At 49.0% G+C, this 14,480-nt stretch overlaps 1 protein-coding gene across 1 annotated transcript in view; it reads left to right on the forward strand.

Annotated features, from left to right (window-relative positions):
- The window catches only part of cop1 (COP1 E3 ubiquitin ligase), an 85,693-nt gene that overhangs the window by 21,153 nt on the left and 50,060 nt on the right, over nucleotides 1-14,480 (forward strand). Inside the window, exons 3-8 of the mRNA XM_067989626.1 lie at nucleotides 995-1,055; nucleotides 2,238-2,352; nucleotides 2,864-2,999; nucleotides 8,435-8,578; nucleotides 10,474-10,582; nucleotides 11,413-11,494. Of these exons, the coding sequence (XP_067845727.1) occupies nucleotides 995-1,055; nucleotides 2,238-2,352; nucleotides 2,864-2,999; nucleotides 8,435-8,578; nucleotides 10,474-10,582; nucleotides 11,413-11,494 (647 nt within the window). The remainder of the gene's footprint in view (nucleotides 1-994; nucleotides 1,056-2,237; nucleotides 2,353-2,863; nucleotides 3,000-8,434; nucleotides 8,579-10,473; nucleotides 10,583-11,412; nucleotides 11,495-14,480) is intronic.

The following is a 14,480-nucleotide window of genomic DNA, read 5'->3' on the forward strand; positions in this document are numbered from 1 at the left end:
GCGAAGACGGGATTTCATCTCCACGAGGACTGTGCGGTGGTCACTCCTACCAATACCGTCATGGACAGATGCATCTGCGACAGATAGATTGGTGAGGACAAAGTCAAGTAGGTTTTTCCCTCGTGTTGGTTTGCTCACCACCTGCCGCAGGCCCAGTCTGGCAGCTATGTCCTTCAGGACTCGGCCAGCTCGGTCAGTACTGGTGCTACCGGGCCACTCTTGGTGATGGACATTGAAGTCCCCCACCCAGAGTACATTCTGTGCCCTTGCTACCCTCAGTGCTTCCTCCAAGTGGTATTCAACATGGAGGAGGACTGATTCATCAGCTGAGGGAGGACGGTCGGTGGTAATCAGCTGGAGGTTTCCTTGCCCATGTTTGACCTGATGCCATGAGATTTCATGGGGTCCAGAATCAATGTTGAGGACTCCCAGGGCCACTCCCTCCTGACTGTATATTACTGTACCGCCACCTCTGGTGGGTCTGTCCTGCCGGTGGGACAGGACATACCCAGGGATGGTGATGGAAGAGTCTGGGATGTTAGCTGAAAGGTATGATTCTGTGAGTATGGCTATGTCAGGCTGTTGCTTGACTAGTCTGTGGGACAGCTCTCCCAATTTTGGCACAAGTTGCCAGATGTTAGTGAGGATGACTTTGTGCTGTGTTTGGGTTGGACACTGCTTTTCTGGGCTGTAATGTGCTGGGTTTGGGGTTGGACACTCCTTTTCTGGGCTGTAATGTGCTGTGTTTGGGATTGGACACTCCTTTACTGGGCTGTAATGTGCTGTGTTTGGGGTTGGACACTCCTTTACTGGGCTGTAATGTGCTGTGTTTGGGATTGGACACTCCTTTACTGGGCTGTAATGTGCTGTGTTTGGGGTTGGACTCTCCTTTACAGTGTGACGCCCTATTCTGTTTCTATGGACTGTTGGTATGATGGAATATTATGTCACTGTTTTAACATCCCTATCCATGTTGTTCATGTTCTGTCTCTTTCAGCAGTATTATAGACCCGACCGAATATTCTCAGCCCCCCGGCTTCAGTGGAAGTTCACAGGTAAGTGTAAAACAGTCTATTATTATGGAATGAAGTCAGATCTATGATACAGGAGCAATTTTTCTTGGATTCATTGGGTCCACTGGGGACAGTGGTCTGTTCCAGGGATTGGGTCCACTGGGGACAGCGGTCTGTTCCAGGGATTGGGTCCACTGGGGACAGTGGTCTGTTCCAGGGATTGGGTCCACTGGGGACAGTGGTCTGTTCCAGGGATTGGGTCCACTGGGGACAGCGGTCTGTTCCAGGGATTGGGTCCACTGGGGACAGCGGTCTGTTCCAGGGATTGGGTCCACTGGGGACAGTGGTCTGTTCCAGGGATTGGGTCCACTGGGGACAGTGGTCTGTTCCAGGGATTGGGTCCACTGGGGACAGCGGTCTGTTCCAGGGATTGGGTCCACTGGGGACAGCGGTCTGTTCCAGGGATTGGGTCCACTGGGGACAGCGGTCTGTTCCAGGGATTGGGTCCACTGGGGACAGCGGTCTGTTCCAGGGATTGGGTCCACTGGGGACAGCGGTCTGTTCCAGGGATTGGGTCCACTGGGGACAGCGGTCTGTTCCAGGGATTGGGTCCACTGGGGACAGCGGTCTGTTTCCAGGGATTGGGTCCACTGGGGACAGTGGTCTGTTCCAGGGATTGGGTCCACTGGGGACAGTGGTCTGTTCCAGGGATTGGGTCCACTGGGGACAGCGGCCCGTTGGTTAGATTCAATCAGGGTGTTGCTGCAGGTCTCGTGGTTGGTCCACAGGTTGCATCTTCTGTTTAGCTTTTTTTTCCAAGGGGGAGGAGCATAGTGCCGTGGTGACTTTTACGTCTACCTTGGTTTAATGCCTCATCCAAAAGACGGCACCTCGGACAGTGCAGAACTCCCTCAGTACTGCACTTGGAGTGTCAGCCTAGATTTTGAGCTCAAGTCTCTGGAGTGGGACTTGAACCCACAACCTTCTGACTCAGAGGAGACAGTGTTACCCACTGAGCTACGGCTGACACCTCAAGAGAAGAGAATTCTTTCTTTTTTAGTTTATTTCCTGTTGTGGTTCACCACTCAGATTGAATATGTAGGGAGGGTTGCTGATGGATTAAACAGGACTCACTGGCTGGATGATCAGAAGAGCCTGTTCCCTATCACTCTTGTATTGGGTCCCATTGAATGGTGTTTGACAAATGCTTCGTTGTATATGCAGGGAAAGAGACAAACGTGGTACAACAACACACTGGCGTCCCGACGCAAGCGGTTAACAGCTCACTTTGAGGATCTCGAGCAGTGTTATTTCTCCACCAGGTTATCCCGTTTGTCAGGTAAAAATTCCTTCATCCAATGACAATATAAGTTTCACTCCGGTGTGTATCATATCCCTAGGATTTTGTTGGAATGCTGCACTCTGCTTTACTCACTTTGCTTTAAGATGTGAGCTGGCTGGCAGTGCAAGTGGCCTTCGTTTTCAGGCTACTACAAGTGAACTTACTGAAAAATGTCACTTGAATGAAGAGCTGCATTGGTAAAGTAGGGTTCTGATCTCTCATCTCCTTACAGTCACTTAACCTGCAGGCATTCTGCTACATACGTGGAGTTACTCCTATTGATCGGTTGCCTGGATCTTTTTGGAGCGGCTATTTCAGGTGTGCTGAGATTAGCAGCTTGTTTGTGGCAGAGCGGTTCTCCCAGGCAGTGGGGACCAGCCTGCAACCTGGGTTCAGTGGGGACCAGCTTGCAGCCTGTGCAGCGCTCCAGGCATTCACTGGGAGTAAAACTGTGTCACACCACATGAGCCTCTGATATTGGACTGACTCGTTCCATTACTCACTGCAGATGAAACAAGATCAGTAAATCAGCTGGAAGAATTTCAGGAGTGCCTTTCAAAGTTTACAAGGTATAGCTCCGTGAGGCCTCTCGCAACCCTCTCCTACGCCAATGACTTGTACAACGGTTCAAGTATTGTATCCAGGTGAGATCTGTGGGGGGAGATTGTATCTGGGTTGTATCCTGTTCAAAAAAGGGGAGAAGGATAAGCCCAGCAATTGCAGGCCAGTCAGTCTAATGTCGGTGGTGGGGAGATGTTTAGAGACAATAATCCGGGACAAAATTAATTGCCACATGGAAAAGTATGGGCAATACATGAGTCAGCAGGGATTTGTTAAAGGAAAATCATCTTTGACTAACTTGATTGAGTTCTTTGAACTATTGGAGAGGGTTGATGAGGGTAGTGCAGTTGATGTGGATATCAACTTTCAAAATACAGTGGGAGGCATTCAAAGGGGAGATTCAAGGGGTTCAGAGTAAACATGTTCCCACAAAGGAAAAGGGAGGGACTGCCAAATCTACAGCCCCCTGGATGACAAGGAGCAGACAGGGTAAGATAAGGCAAAATAGGGAAACTTATGTCAGGCACCGAGAGCTCAATACTGCAGAAAGCTCAGAGGAGTATAGAAAGTGCAGGGTTGAAATTAAAAAGGAAATTAGAAAAGCAAAGAGGGCATAAAAAATACTGGCGATAAAATCAAGGAAAAACCCAAAGATGCTTTATAAATATATAAAGAGCAAGAGGATAACTAATGAAAGAGTAGGGCCTATTAGAGACCAAAAAGGTCACCTGTGTGTGGAGGTGGAAGATGTGGGAATGGTTCTTAATGAATACTTTACATCGGTCTTCACAAAAGAGGGGGACGATGCAGCGATTGTAGTTGAGGAGGAGGAGTGTGAAATATTGGATGGGATAAACACAGTGAGAGAGGAAGTATTAAGGGGTTTATCATCACCAGGCCTGGATGAAATGTATCCCAGGCTGTTAAAAGAAGCAAGGGAGGAAATAGCGGAGGCTCTGACCATCATTTTCCAATCCTCACTGGATACAGGAGTAGTGCTGGAGGATTGGAGAACTGCTAACATTCTACCATTATTTAAAAAGGGAGCGAGGGATCGACCGAGTAATTACAGGCCAGTCAGTCTAACCTCGGTGATGGGCAAATTATTGGAATCAATTCTGTGGGACAGGATAAACCATCACTTAGAAAGGCACGGAGTAATCAAGGACAGTCAGCACGGATTTGTTAAGGGGAGGTCGTGTCTGGCTAACTTGATTGACTTTTTTGAGGTGGTAACAAGGAGGGTCAATGAGGATGGTGCATTTGATGTCGTCTACATGGATTTTAACAAGGCTTTTGTCAAGGTCCCACATAACAAACTGGTCAAAAAAGTACAAGCCCATGGGATCCAAGGGAGAGTGGCTAGTTGGATCCAAAATTGGCTCAATGGCAGGAAGCAAAGGGTAATGGTCGACGGGTGTTTGTGTGACTGGAAGGCTGTTTCCAATGGGTTTCCGCAGGGCTCAGTACTAGGTCCCTTGCTTTTTGTGATATTTATTAATGATTTGGACTTAAATGTAGAGGGCATGATTAAGAAGTTTGCAGATGATACAAAAATTGGCCGTGTGGTTGATAGTGAGGAGGAAAGCTGTAGACTGCAGGAAGATATCAATGGACTGGTCAGGTGGGCAGAAAAGTGGCAAATGGAATTCAATCCAGAGAAGTGTGAGGTAATGCATTTGGGAAGGGCAAACAAGGCAAGGGAATACACAATAAATGGGAGGATACTGAGAGGTGTAGAGGAAGTGAGGGACCTTGGAGTGCATGTCCACAGATCCCTGAAGGTAGCAGGACAGGTGGATAAGGTGGTTAAGGAGGCATATGGAATACTTTCCTTTATTAGCCGAGGCATAGAATATAAAAGCAGGGATGTTATGCTGGAACTGTATAAAACACTGGTTAGACCACAGCTTGAGTACTGCGCACAGTTTTGGTCACCACATTACAGGAAAGATGTGATTACACTAGAGAGGGTACAGAGGAGATTTACGAGGATGTTGCAAGGACTGGAGAATTTTAGCTATGAGGAAAGATTGGATAGGCTGGGGTTGTTCTCTTTGGAACATAGGAGGCTGAGGGGAAATTTAATTGAGGTGTACAAAATTATAAAGGGCTTAGAGTAGATAGGGAGGACCTATTTCCCTGAGCAGAGGGGTCAGTGACCAGGGGGCATAGATTTAAAGTAATCAGTAGAGGATTAGAGGGGAGCTGAGGAAAGAAATTTCACCCAGAGGGTGGTGGGAGTCTGGAACTCACTGCCTGAGAGGGTGGGAGAGGCAGAAACCCTCAACTCATTTAAAAAGTACCTGGATGTGCACCTGAAGAGCCGTAACCTGCAGGGCTACGGAGCAAGTGCGGGAAAGTGGGATTAGGCTGGGTGGCTCGTTTCTCAGCCGGCGCGGACATGACTGGCCGAATGGCTTCCGTCTGTGCCGTAAATTTTCTATGATTTGGTAAAGTGCCACGTAATACACTTGTTAGCAGAATTAAAGCCCATGGGATTAAAGGGACAGTGGCAGCGTAGATACAAAATAGGCTAAGGGACAGAAAGCAGAGAGTAGTGGTGAACGGTTGTTTTTCAGACTGGAGGGAAGTTTACAGTGGTGTCCCCCAGGGGTCAGTATTAGGACCACTGCTCTTTTTGATATATATTAATGACCTGGACTTGGGTATAGAGGGTATAATTTCAAAGTTTGCAGATGACATGAAACTCGGAAATGTAGCAAACAGACTGGTGAAATGGGCGGACACACGGCAGATGAAATTTAATGCAGAGAAGTGTGAAGTGATACATTTTGGTAGGAAGAATGAGGAGAGGCAATATAAACTAAATGGTACAATTTTAAAGGGGGTGCAGGAACAGAGAGACGGGGGTGAATGTACACAAATCATTGAAGGTGACAGGACAAGTTGAGAATGTGTTAAGAAAGCAAATGAGATCCTGGGATTTATTAATAGAGGCACAGAGTACAAAAGCAAGGAAGTTATGCTAAACCTTTATAAACACTGGTTCGGCCTCAGCGGGAATATTGTGTTCAATTCTGGGCACCGCACTTTAGGAAAGATGTGAAGGCCTTAGAGAGGGAGCAGAGGAGATTTACTAGAATGATTCCAGGGATGAGGGACTTTAGTTACTTGGAGAGACTGGAGAAGCTGGGGTTGTTCTCGGAGCAGGGAATGTTGAGAGGAGATTTGTTAAATGTGTTCAAAATCATGAAGGGTTTAGATGAAGTTAATAAAGAGAAACTGTTCCCATTGGCGGAAGGGTCGGTAACCAGAGGACACAGACTTAAGGTGATTGGCAAAAGCACCAAAGGCGACGTGAGGAAAAACTTTTTTTTCCGCAGCGAGTAGTTACAATCTGGAATGAACTGCCTGACACAGTGTAACATTCGCGCCAGGCAATCACCATCTCCAACAAGAGAGAGTCTAACCACCTCCCCTTGACATTCAACGGCATTACCATCGCCGAATCCCCCACCATCAACATCCTGGGGGGTCACCATTGACCAGAAACTTAACTGGACCAGCCAGATAAATACTGTGGCTACGAGAGCAGGTCAGAGGCTGGGTATTCTGCAGCGAGTGACTCACCTCCTGACTCTCCAAAGCCTTTCCACCATCTACAAGGCTCAAGCCAGGAGTGTGATGGAATACTCTCCACTTGCCTGGATGAGTGCAGCTCCAACAACACTCGAAGCTCGACACCGTCCAGGACAAAGCAGCCCACTTGATTGGCACCCCATCCACCACCCTAAACATTCACTCCCTTCACCACCGGCGCACAGTGGCTGCAGTGTGTCCCATCCACAGGATGCACTTCAGCAACTCGCCAAGGCTTCTTTGACAGCACCTCCCAAACCCGCGACCTCTACCACCTGGAAGGACAAGGGCAGCAGGCACATGGGAACAACACCACCTGCACGTTCCCCTCCAAGTCACACACCATCCCGACTTGGAAATATATCGCCGTTCCTTCATCGTCGCTGGGTCAAAATCCTGGAACTCCCTTCCTAACAGCACTGTGGGAGAACCTTCACCACACGGACTGCAGCGGTTCAAGAAGGCGGCTCACCACCACCTTCTCAAGGGCAATTAGGGATGGGCAATAAATGCCAGCCTCGCCAGCGATGCCCACATCCCATGAACGAATATAAAAAAAGGCAGATTCAAAAGGGAATTGGATAAATAGTTGAAAGGAGAAAAATACACAGGACTATGAGGAAAGAGCAGGGTAGTGGGACTAATTGGATACCTCTTTCAAAGAACCGGCACAGGCACGATGGGCTGAATGGCCACTTCCTGTGCTGTGCCTACAATGAAACTGAGGTTGCACCTGTGGGGGCGAGGGTGGCGGGAGATTCTGAGGCCCGTGGGGGCGGGCGGGGGAGATTCTGGGGCAGGGTGGGGGAGATTCTGAGGCCCGTGGGGGAGATTCTGAGGCCCGGGGTGGGGGGGGGGGGATTCTGAGGCCCGTGGGGGCGGGCGGGGGAGATTCTGGGGCAGGGTGGGGGAGATTCTGAGGCCCGGGGGGTGGGGGGGGGATTCTGAGGCCCGTGGGGGCGGGCGGGGGAGATTCTGGGGCAGGGTGGGGGAGATTCTGAGGCCCGTGGGGGCAGGGGGGAGATTCTGAGGCCCGTGGGGGCAGGGGGGGGAGATTCTGAGGCCCGGGGGGGCGGGGATTCTGAGGCCCGTGGGGGCGGGGGGGAGATTCTGAGGCCCGTGGGGGCGGGGGGGGAGATTCTGAGGCCCGTGGTGGGGGGAGATTCAGAGGCCCTTTGGGGCGGGGGGGGGGGGGGGCAGATTCTGAGGCCCGTGGGGGTGGGGGTGGGGTGAAGAGTCTGAGGCCCGTGGGATCTGTGACAAAGTATCTCTGGGTTGGGTGTGGAGTGTACTGTATGGAGAGGGAAGGGCCTGAGAACCCTCATGGTGCCTGTGGTCACTGGGAATATTGACATTAGGACGGTACATCCCGTCTGACCCCCTGATCTCCCCCCCCCCCCCCCCCCCCCCAGCTCACGGATCCCATCCGACTCCCCCCACTCCCCACCCCCCCAGCTCACGGATCCCATCCGACTCCCCCCACTCCCCACCCCCCCAGCTCACGGATCCCATCCGACTCCCCCCACTCCCCACCCCCCCAGCTCACGGATCCCATCCGACTCCCCCCACTCCCCACCCCCCCCAGCTCACGGATCCCATCCGACTCCCCCCACTCCCCACCCCCCCAGCTCACGGATCCCATCCGACTCCCCCCACTCCCCACCCCCCCCAGCTCACGGATCCCATCCGACTCCCCCCACTCCCCACCCCCCCAGCTCACGGATCCCATCCGACTCCCCCCACTCCCCACCCCCCCAGCTCACGGATCCCATCCGACTCCCCCCACTCCCCACCCCCCCAGCTCACGGATCCCATCCGACTCCCCCCCCCCCCCCCCCCCCCCAGCTCACAGATCCCTCCTGATCCTTTCACTTCACCCATAATCTTTATGAACCTGTTGCCTTTTTCCTTGCAGCATTGAATTTGACCGAGATTGTGATTTCTTTGCCATTGCTGGTGTGACGAAACGGATCAAGGTGTTTGAGTACGGGACTGTGATCCAGGATGCCGTCGATATTCATTATCCAGTCAACGAAATGACCTGTAACTCCAAAATCAGGTCAGCACTTTCACTGCTTCAGCAATCATAATTCACATCTGGGTCAGGTATAGAACAGTCGAAGCTCCCTCTACACTGTCCCGTCAAACATTCCCAGGGCAGGTACAGCACGGGTTAGATACAGAGTAAAGCTCCCTCCACACTGTCCCATAAAACATTCCCAGGGCAGGTACAGCACGGGTTAGATACAGAGTAAAGCTCCCTCTACACTGTCCCATCAAACACTCCCAGGGCAGGTACAGGGTTAGATACAGAGTAAAGCTCCCTCTACACTGTCCCGTCAAACATTCCCAGGGCAGGTACAGCACGGGTTAGATACAGAGTAAAGCTCCCTCGACACTGTCCCATAAAACACTCCCAGGGCAGGTACAGGGTTAGATACAGAGTAAAGCTCCCTCGACACTGTCCCATCAAACACTCCCAGAGCAGGTACAGCACGGGTTAGATACAGAGTAAAGCTCCCTCTACACTGTCCCATCAAACACTCCCAGGGCAGGTACAGCACGGGTTAGATACAGAGTAAAGCTCCCTCTACACTGTCCCATCAAACACTCCCAGGGCAGGTACAGCACGGGTTAGATACAGAGTAAAGCTCCCTCTACACTGTCCCATCAAACACTCCCAGGGCAGGTACAGCACGGGTTAGATACAGAGTAAAGCTCCCTCTACACTGTCCCATCAAACACTCCCAGGGCAGGTACAGCACGGGTTAGATACAGAGTAAAGCTCCCTCTACACTGTCCCATCAAACACTCCCAGGGCAGGTACAGCACGGGTTAGATACAGAGTAAAGCTCCCTCTACACTGTCCCATCAAACACTCCCAGGGCAGGTACAGCACGGGTTAGGTACAGAGTAAAGCTGTATCTAACCCGTGCTGTCGATACCGGCGCTCGCCCCGTGTCCCCGGGCCGGCGCTCGCCGGAATTGGGTATATTTCTTAAAAAGGAAACATTTGCAGGGCTGTGGGGAACGAGCAAGGAAATGGGACTAATTGGAAAACTCTTTCAAAGAGCCGGCACAGGGCCGAAGAGCTGAATGGCCTCCTGTGCTGTATTATTCTATGGTTCTTACTCAATGTCCAAGGGACTGAGGAGTCGTTGAGTAATCAGGAAAGGGAGTGGAATAACTGGTGGACAGATACAAAAAATTAAAAAGTTAATGGAATGTTGGCCTTGATCTCGAGGGCTGGAATACAAAGGGCAGGAAGTTATGTTCCAGCTGTTCAGAGCTCTGGTCAGACCCCATCTGGAGATCCTGGGTTCAGTTCTGGGCACCGCACCTCGGGAAAGATATATTGGTCTTGGAGGGGGTGCAGTGCAGATTCACCAGAATGATACCGGGGATGAAAGGGTTAAATTCTGAGGACAGTTTGCATCGACTCGGCTTGTATTCCCTCGAGTATAGAAGATTAAGGGGTGATCTAATCGAGGTGTTTAAGATGATTAAAGGATTTGATAGGGTAGAGAGAGAGAAACTATTTCCTCTGGTGGGGGGAGTCCAGAACAAGGGGGAATCATCTTAAAATTAGAGCCAGGGCGTTCAGGGGTGATGTCAGGAAGCACTTCTTCACACAAAGGGGAGTGGGAATCTGGAACTCTCTCCCCCGAAAATAGCTGTTGAGACTGAAGGTCAAGTGAAGCTTTCAAGACTGAGATTGATCGAATTTTGTTTGGTGTCGAGCAATACTGATCAATGGTGGGAAAATGGAGTTCAGATACAGATCAGCCATGATCTAATTGAATGGCAGAACAGGTTCGAGGGGTGACTGGCCTCTTCCTGATCCTATGTTCCTGAGTTGTGGCAGATAGTTAGTCTGCATGATTGAAGTATGTTGTGAAGAAGTTGTTTGACTAAGGCTGTTAATGACCATGTGTTTTGCTGATTTGATTGCAGCTGTATCAGCTGGAGCAGTTACCACAAGAACCTGTTAGCGAGCAGTGACTATGAAGGGACAGTCATTCTGTGGGATGGATTCACTGGGCAGAGATCAAAAGTCTACCAGGTACTGTCACTTCAACTTTGTATTGATGAGAATTACCCAGTGCACTTTCTCCCATTTAAAGAGAAGTGGAGCTGCTGAGTATTTTGACACGTCGACATGCTTCGAGCAGTATGATCTCTGATACAGGGGTAGACCTCACTAGGAAGGGTACGTTAGATTACCTGACGGGTGCACACACCCCGTGGTCAGACTAGTCTCCTCCTGCCTGCCCACTGGGAGTGACCTTTAGACCACGAGACATTGTTAGATGAATTTAAACAGGAATCATTTCAACAGAAAGGGTTGCAGACTTGAAGTAAGAGTAAATAAATGTCATTGAATGATGAGCCCCTTCCTTATATTGAACTACAGTGAAGGTCCTTTTGTCTTTTTATGTGAGAAATCTATAATCGCAGGAAAGAGTAGAGCAAGGGGTGAGATGAATCTCACAATCGATGTTAAGTGACGCCAAGCTTGGGTATTAAAGGCTTGATGACTGCAGGAGGAGGGAAGGAGTCCCTTAGCTTTAATACCTTGCAAAGAACGTTAATAAAAGTGAGTCTTGGACAGCACTGGGAGGGCCCGAATGCTTCATCTCATCCCAACAGCAGAGAATTGCACGTGATTCAGTTCTCACCCTACAGTTAAACTGTAGCAGATTCTGTAACAAAGATACCGTTCAGTGAAATGAGTCTTTTTGTACATGAGGCTTGTGACTTGCAGGATGGTTTTAATCACTTTTCCTTCCTGTTCACCATTTGACCCAAGAGATCTCTGTGAAAAGTATTGCCACACCCTGAAATTGTTGAACGAGTTTAGTTTTACTCAGCTGTTGTGTATTTTCATTACAGGAGCATGAAAAGCGATGTTGGAGTGTGGACTTCAATCTAATGGATCCCAAGCTCCTAGCTTCAGGCTCTGATGATGCTAAAGGTAATGTGACATGCCCACTGACTTGAACTGATGCAAAGCTTGAACTACAGTGTCTCCTGCACCTCTGAAACCTTCACTTAAAACTACAATTGAAGTTTGCCCCATCAAAATTTTGATCCAATAAATCTTTTTAATCCAATTACCAAAACACAAAACCTGCCCAATTGTAAATCAGAACTGCACCATGTGATAAAGCACCAGCATGGATTAAACGGGAAGGATCCTGCGCCTTCTAAACACTGCTCCAGTGACATTGGTTATTTGTGCTCCAGGAGAGCGTTTGACCAAGTTCCACATGAAAGGCACTAAAATTAAATTAAAAGCCACAGAAATCTAGGCGACTGAATAAGTTGGCATTAAAAATAGAAAATACAGTACTTGTAAGAGGTACGAATCCAGACTTTTGCCGGAAGAGCTTGAGTGCAAGGCCAGCTCAGGCGTACGTAGTGCATTAGGTTTCTACAGTTCGGTGTTCTCTCTGTTCCTCACTCTTGCAGGATATACTACAGTTCTGAGACACTTAGCGTATAGACCACAGCCGATGTACGCTAGGTTCACTGATCTCAGACACGGGAGTAACTGTGGGCCAATTGGGTTCAATGCCTCTGGGCAAAGAGGGGGAGCTGAGCCCCCCCCGGGACAATCTGGGCAAACCAGGGTTCCTGGTCCTGATCACCACCCAGTGCTTCCTGCTGGAAAGGATGGGATTGGACTTGGGTGTACAGTAACACAGACTACAGGAATCTGCTGCAGATGGACAGATTTCTGACCTGGCCAATCCCTTGGGACCTCCACACAGACACCCTCTGATAAGGAATAGCTTAAGAACGCAGGAAATAGGAGCAGGAGTAAGCCATTCGGCCCCTCGAGCCTGCTCCACCATTCAATCAGATCATGATGTGGAGATGCCGGTGATGGACTGGGGTTGACAATTGTAAACAATTTTACAACACCAAGTCATATCCCTCCGAAAGCTTGTGGATTTTAAAATAAAATTGTTGGACTATAACTTGGTGTTGTAAAATTGTTTACAATCAGATCATGGCTGATCTTCGACCTCAACTCCACTTTCCCGCCCGATCCCCATATCCCTTGATACCGTTAGTGTCCAAAAATCTATCGATCTCAGCCCTGAATATATTCAACGACTGAGCATCCACAGCCGTCTGGGGTAGAGAATTCCAAAGATTCACAAACCTCTGAGTGAAGAAATTCCTCCTCATCTCAGTCTTAAATGGCCGACCCCTTATCCTGAGACTATGCCCCCTATTTCCAGACTTCTCCGGGGAAACAGCCTCTCAGCATCTACCCTGTCAAACCCTCTCAGAATCTTATACGTTTCAATGAGATCACCTCTCATTCTTCTAAACTCCAGAGAGTATAGGCCCATTCCACTCAATCTCTTCTCATAGGACAACCCTCTCATCCCAGGAATTAATCTAGTGAACCTTCGTTGCACCCCCTCGAAGGCAAGTATATCCTTCCTTAGATAAGGAGACCCAAACTGTACACAGGACTCCAGGTATGGTCTTACCAAAGCCCTAAATAAACGCAGTAAAAGACTTCCTTACTCTTATACTCCAACCCCCTTGCAATAAAGGCCAACATACCATTTGCCTTCCTAATTGCTTGCTGTACCTGCATGTTAACTTCCTGTGATTCGTGTACGAGGACACCCAAATCCCTCTGAACACCAACATTTAATAGTTTCTCACCTTATCAAAAAATTCTGTTTTTCTATTCTTCCCACCAAAGTGAATAACCTCACATTTCCCCACATTATACTCCATCTGCCACCTTCTTGCCCATTCACTTAATCTGTCCATATCCCTTTGCAGACTGTGTCCTCCTCACAACTTACTTTCCCACCTAGCTTTGTATCATCTTGGATACCAGACTTGGATACATTACACTCGGTCCCTTCATCTAAGTCATTAATATAGATTGTAAATAGCTGAGGCCCAAGCACTGATCCTTGTGACACCCCACTAGTTACAGCCTGCCAAACTGAGAATGACCCGTTTATCCCTACTCTCTGTTTCCTGTCCGTTAACCAATCCTCTATCCATGCTAATATATTATCCCCAATCCCATGAGCCCTAATCTTGTGTAACAACCTTTTATGTGGCACCTTATCGAATGCCTTTTGAAAACCCAAATATTCTACATCCACTGGTTCCCCTTTATTTACTCTGCTAGTTACATCCTCAATAAACTCTAATAAATTTGTCAAACACTATTTCCCTTTCATAAAACCATGTTGACTCTGCCTAATCATATTATGATTTTCTAAGTGCCCTGTTACTATGTCCTTAATAATAGATTCTGGCATTTTCCCTACCAATGTGAGGCTAACTGGCCGTTAGTTCCCTATTTTCTCTCCCTCCTTTCATAGACTGGTTACAGCACAGAAGGAGGCCATTCGGCCCGTCGAGCCCATGCCAGTTCTCTCCAAGAGCAATCCAGTTAGTCCCATTCCCCCGCTCTTTCCCCAGAGCCCTGCAAATATTTTCCCTTCAAGTATTTATCCAATTCCCTTTTGAAAGCCGCGATTGAATCTGCCTCCACCACCCTGTCAGGCAGTGCATTCCAGATCGTAACTACTTGCTGCATAAAAAAGTTTTTCCTCATGTCGCCTCTGGTTCTCATAGAAACATAGACATAGAAAATAGGAGCAAGATTAGGCCATTCGGCCTTTTGGGCCTGCTCCACCATTCAAAATGATCATGGCTGGTCATCTAACTCAGTACCCTGTTCCTGCTTTTTCCCCATATCCATTGATCCCCTTTAGCATTAAGAAATTTAGCATTATAAGAACATAAGAACATAAGAAATTGGAGCAGGAGTAGGCCAATCGGCCCCTCGAGCCTGCTCCGCCATTCAATAAGATCATGGCTGATCTGATCCCAACCACAAATCTAAAGAACACAAGAAGTCGGAGCAGGACCCGGCCACATAGCCCCTGGGCCCTCTCCGCCACCCACAG

The sequence above is a fragment of the Heptranchias perlo genome, chromosome 9 (assembly GCF_035084215.1).
Source record: "Heptranchias perlo isolate sHepPer1 chromosome 9, sHepPer1.hap1, whole genome shotgun sequence".
In the NCBI taxonomy this organism is placed as follows: domain Eukaryota; kingdom Metazoa; phylum Chordata; class Chondrichthyes; order Hexanchiformes; family Hexanchidae; genus Heptranchias; species Heptranchias perlo.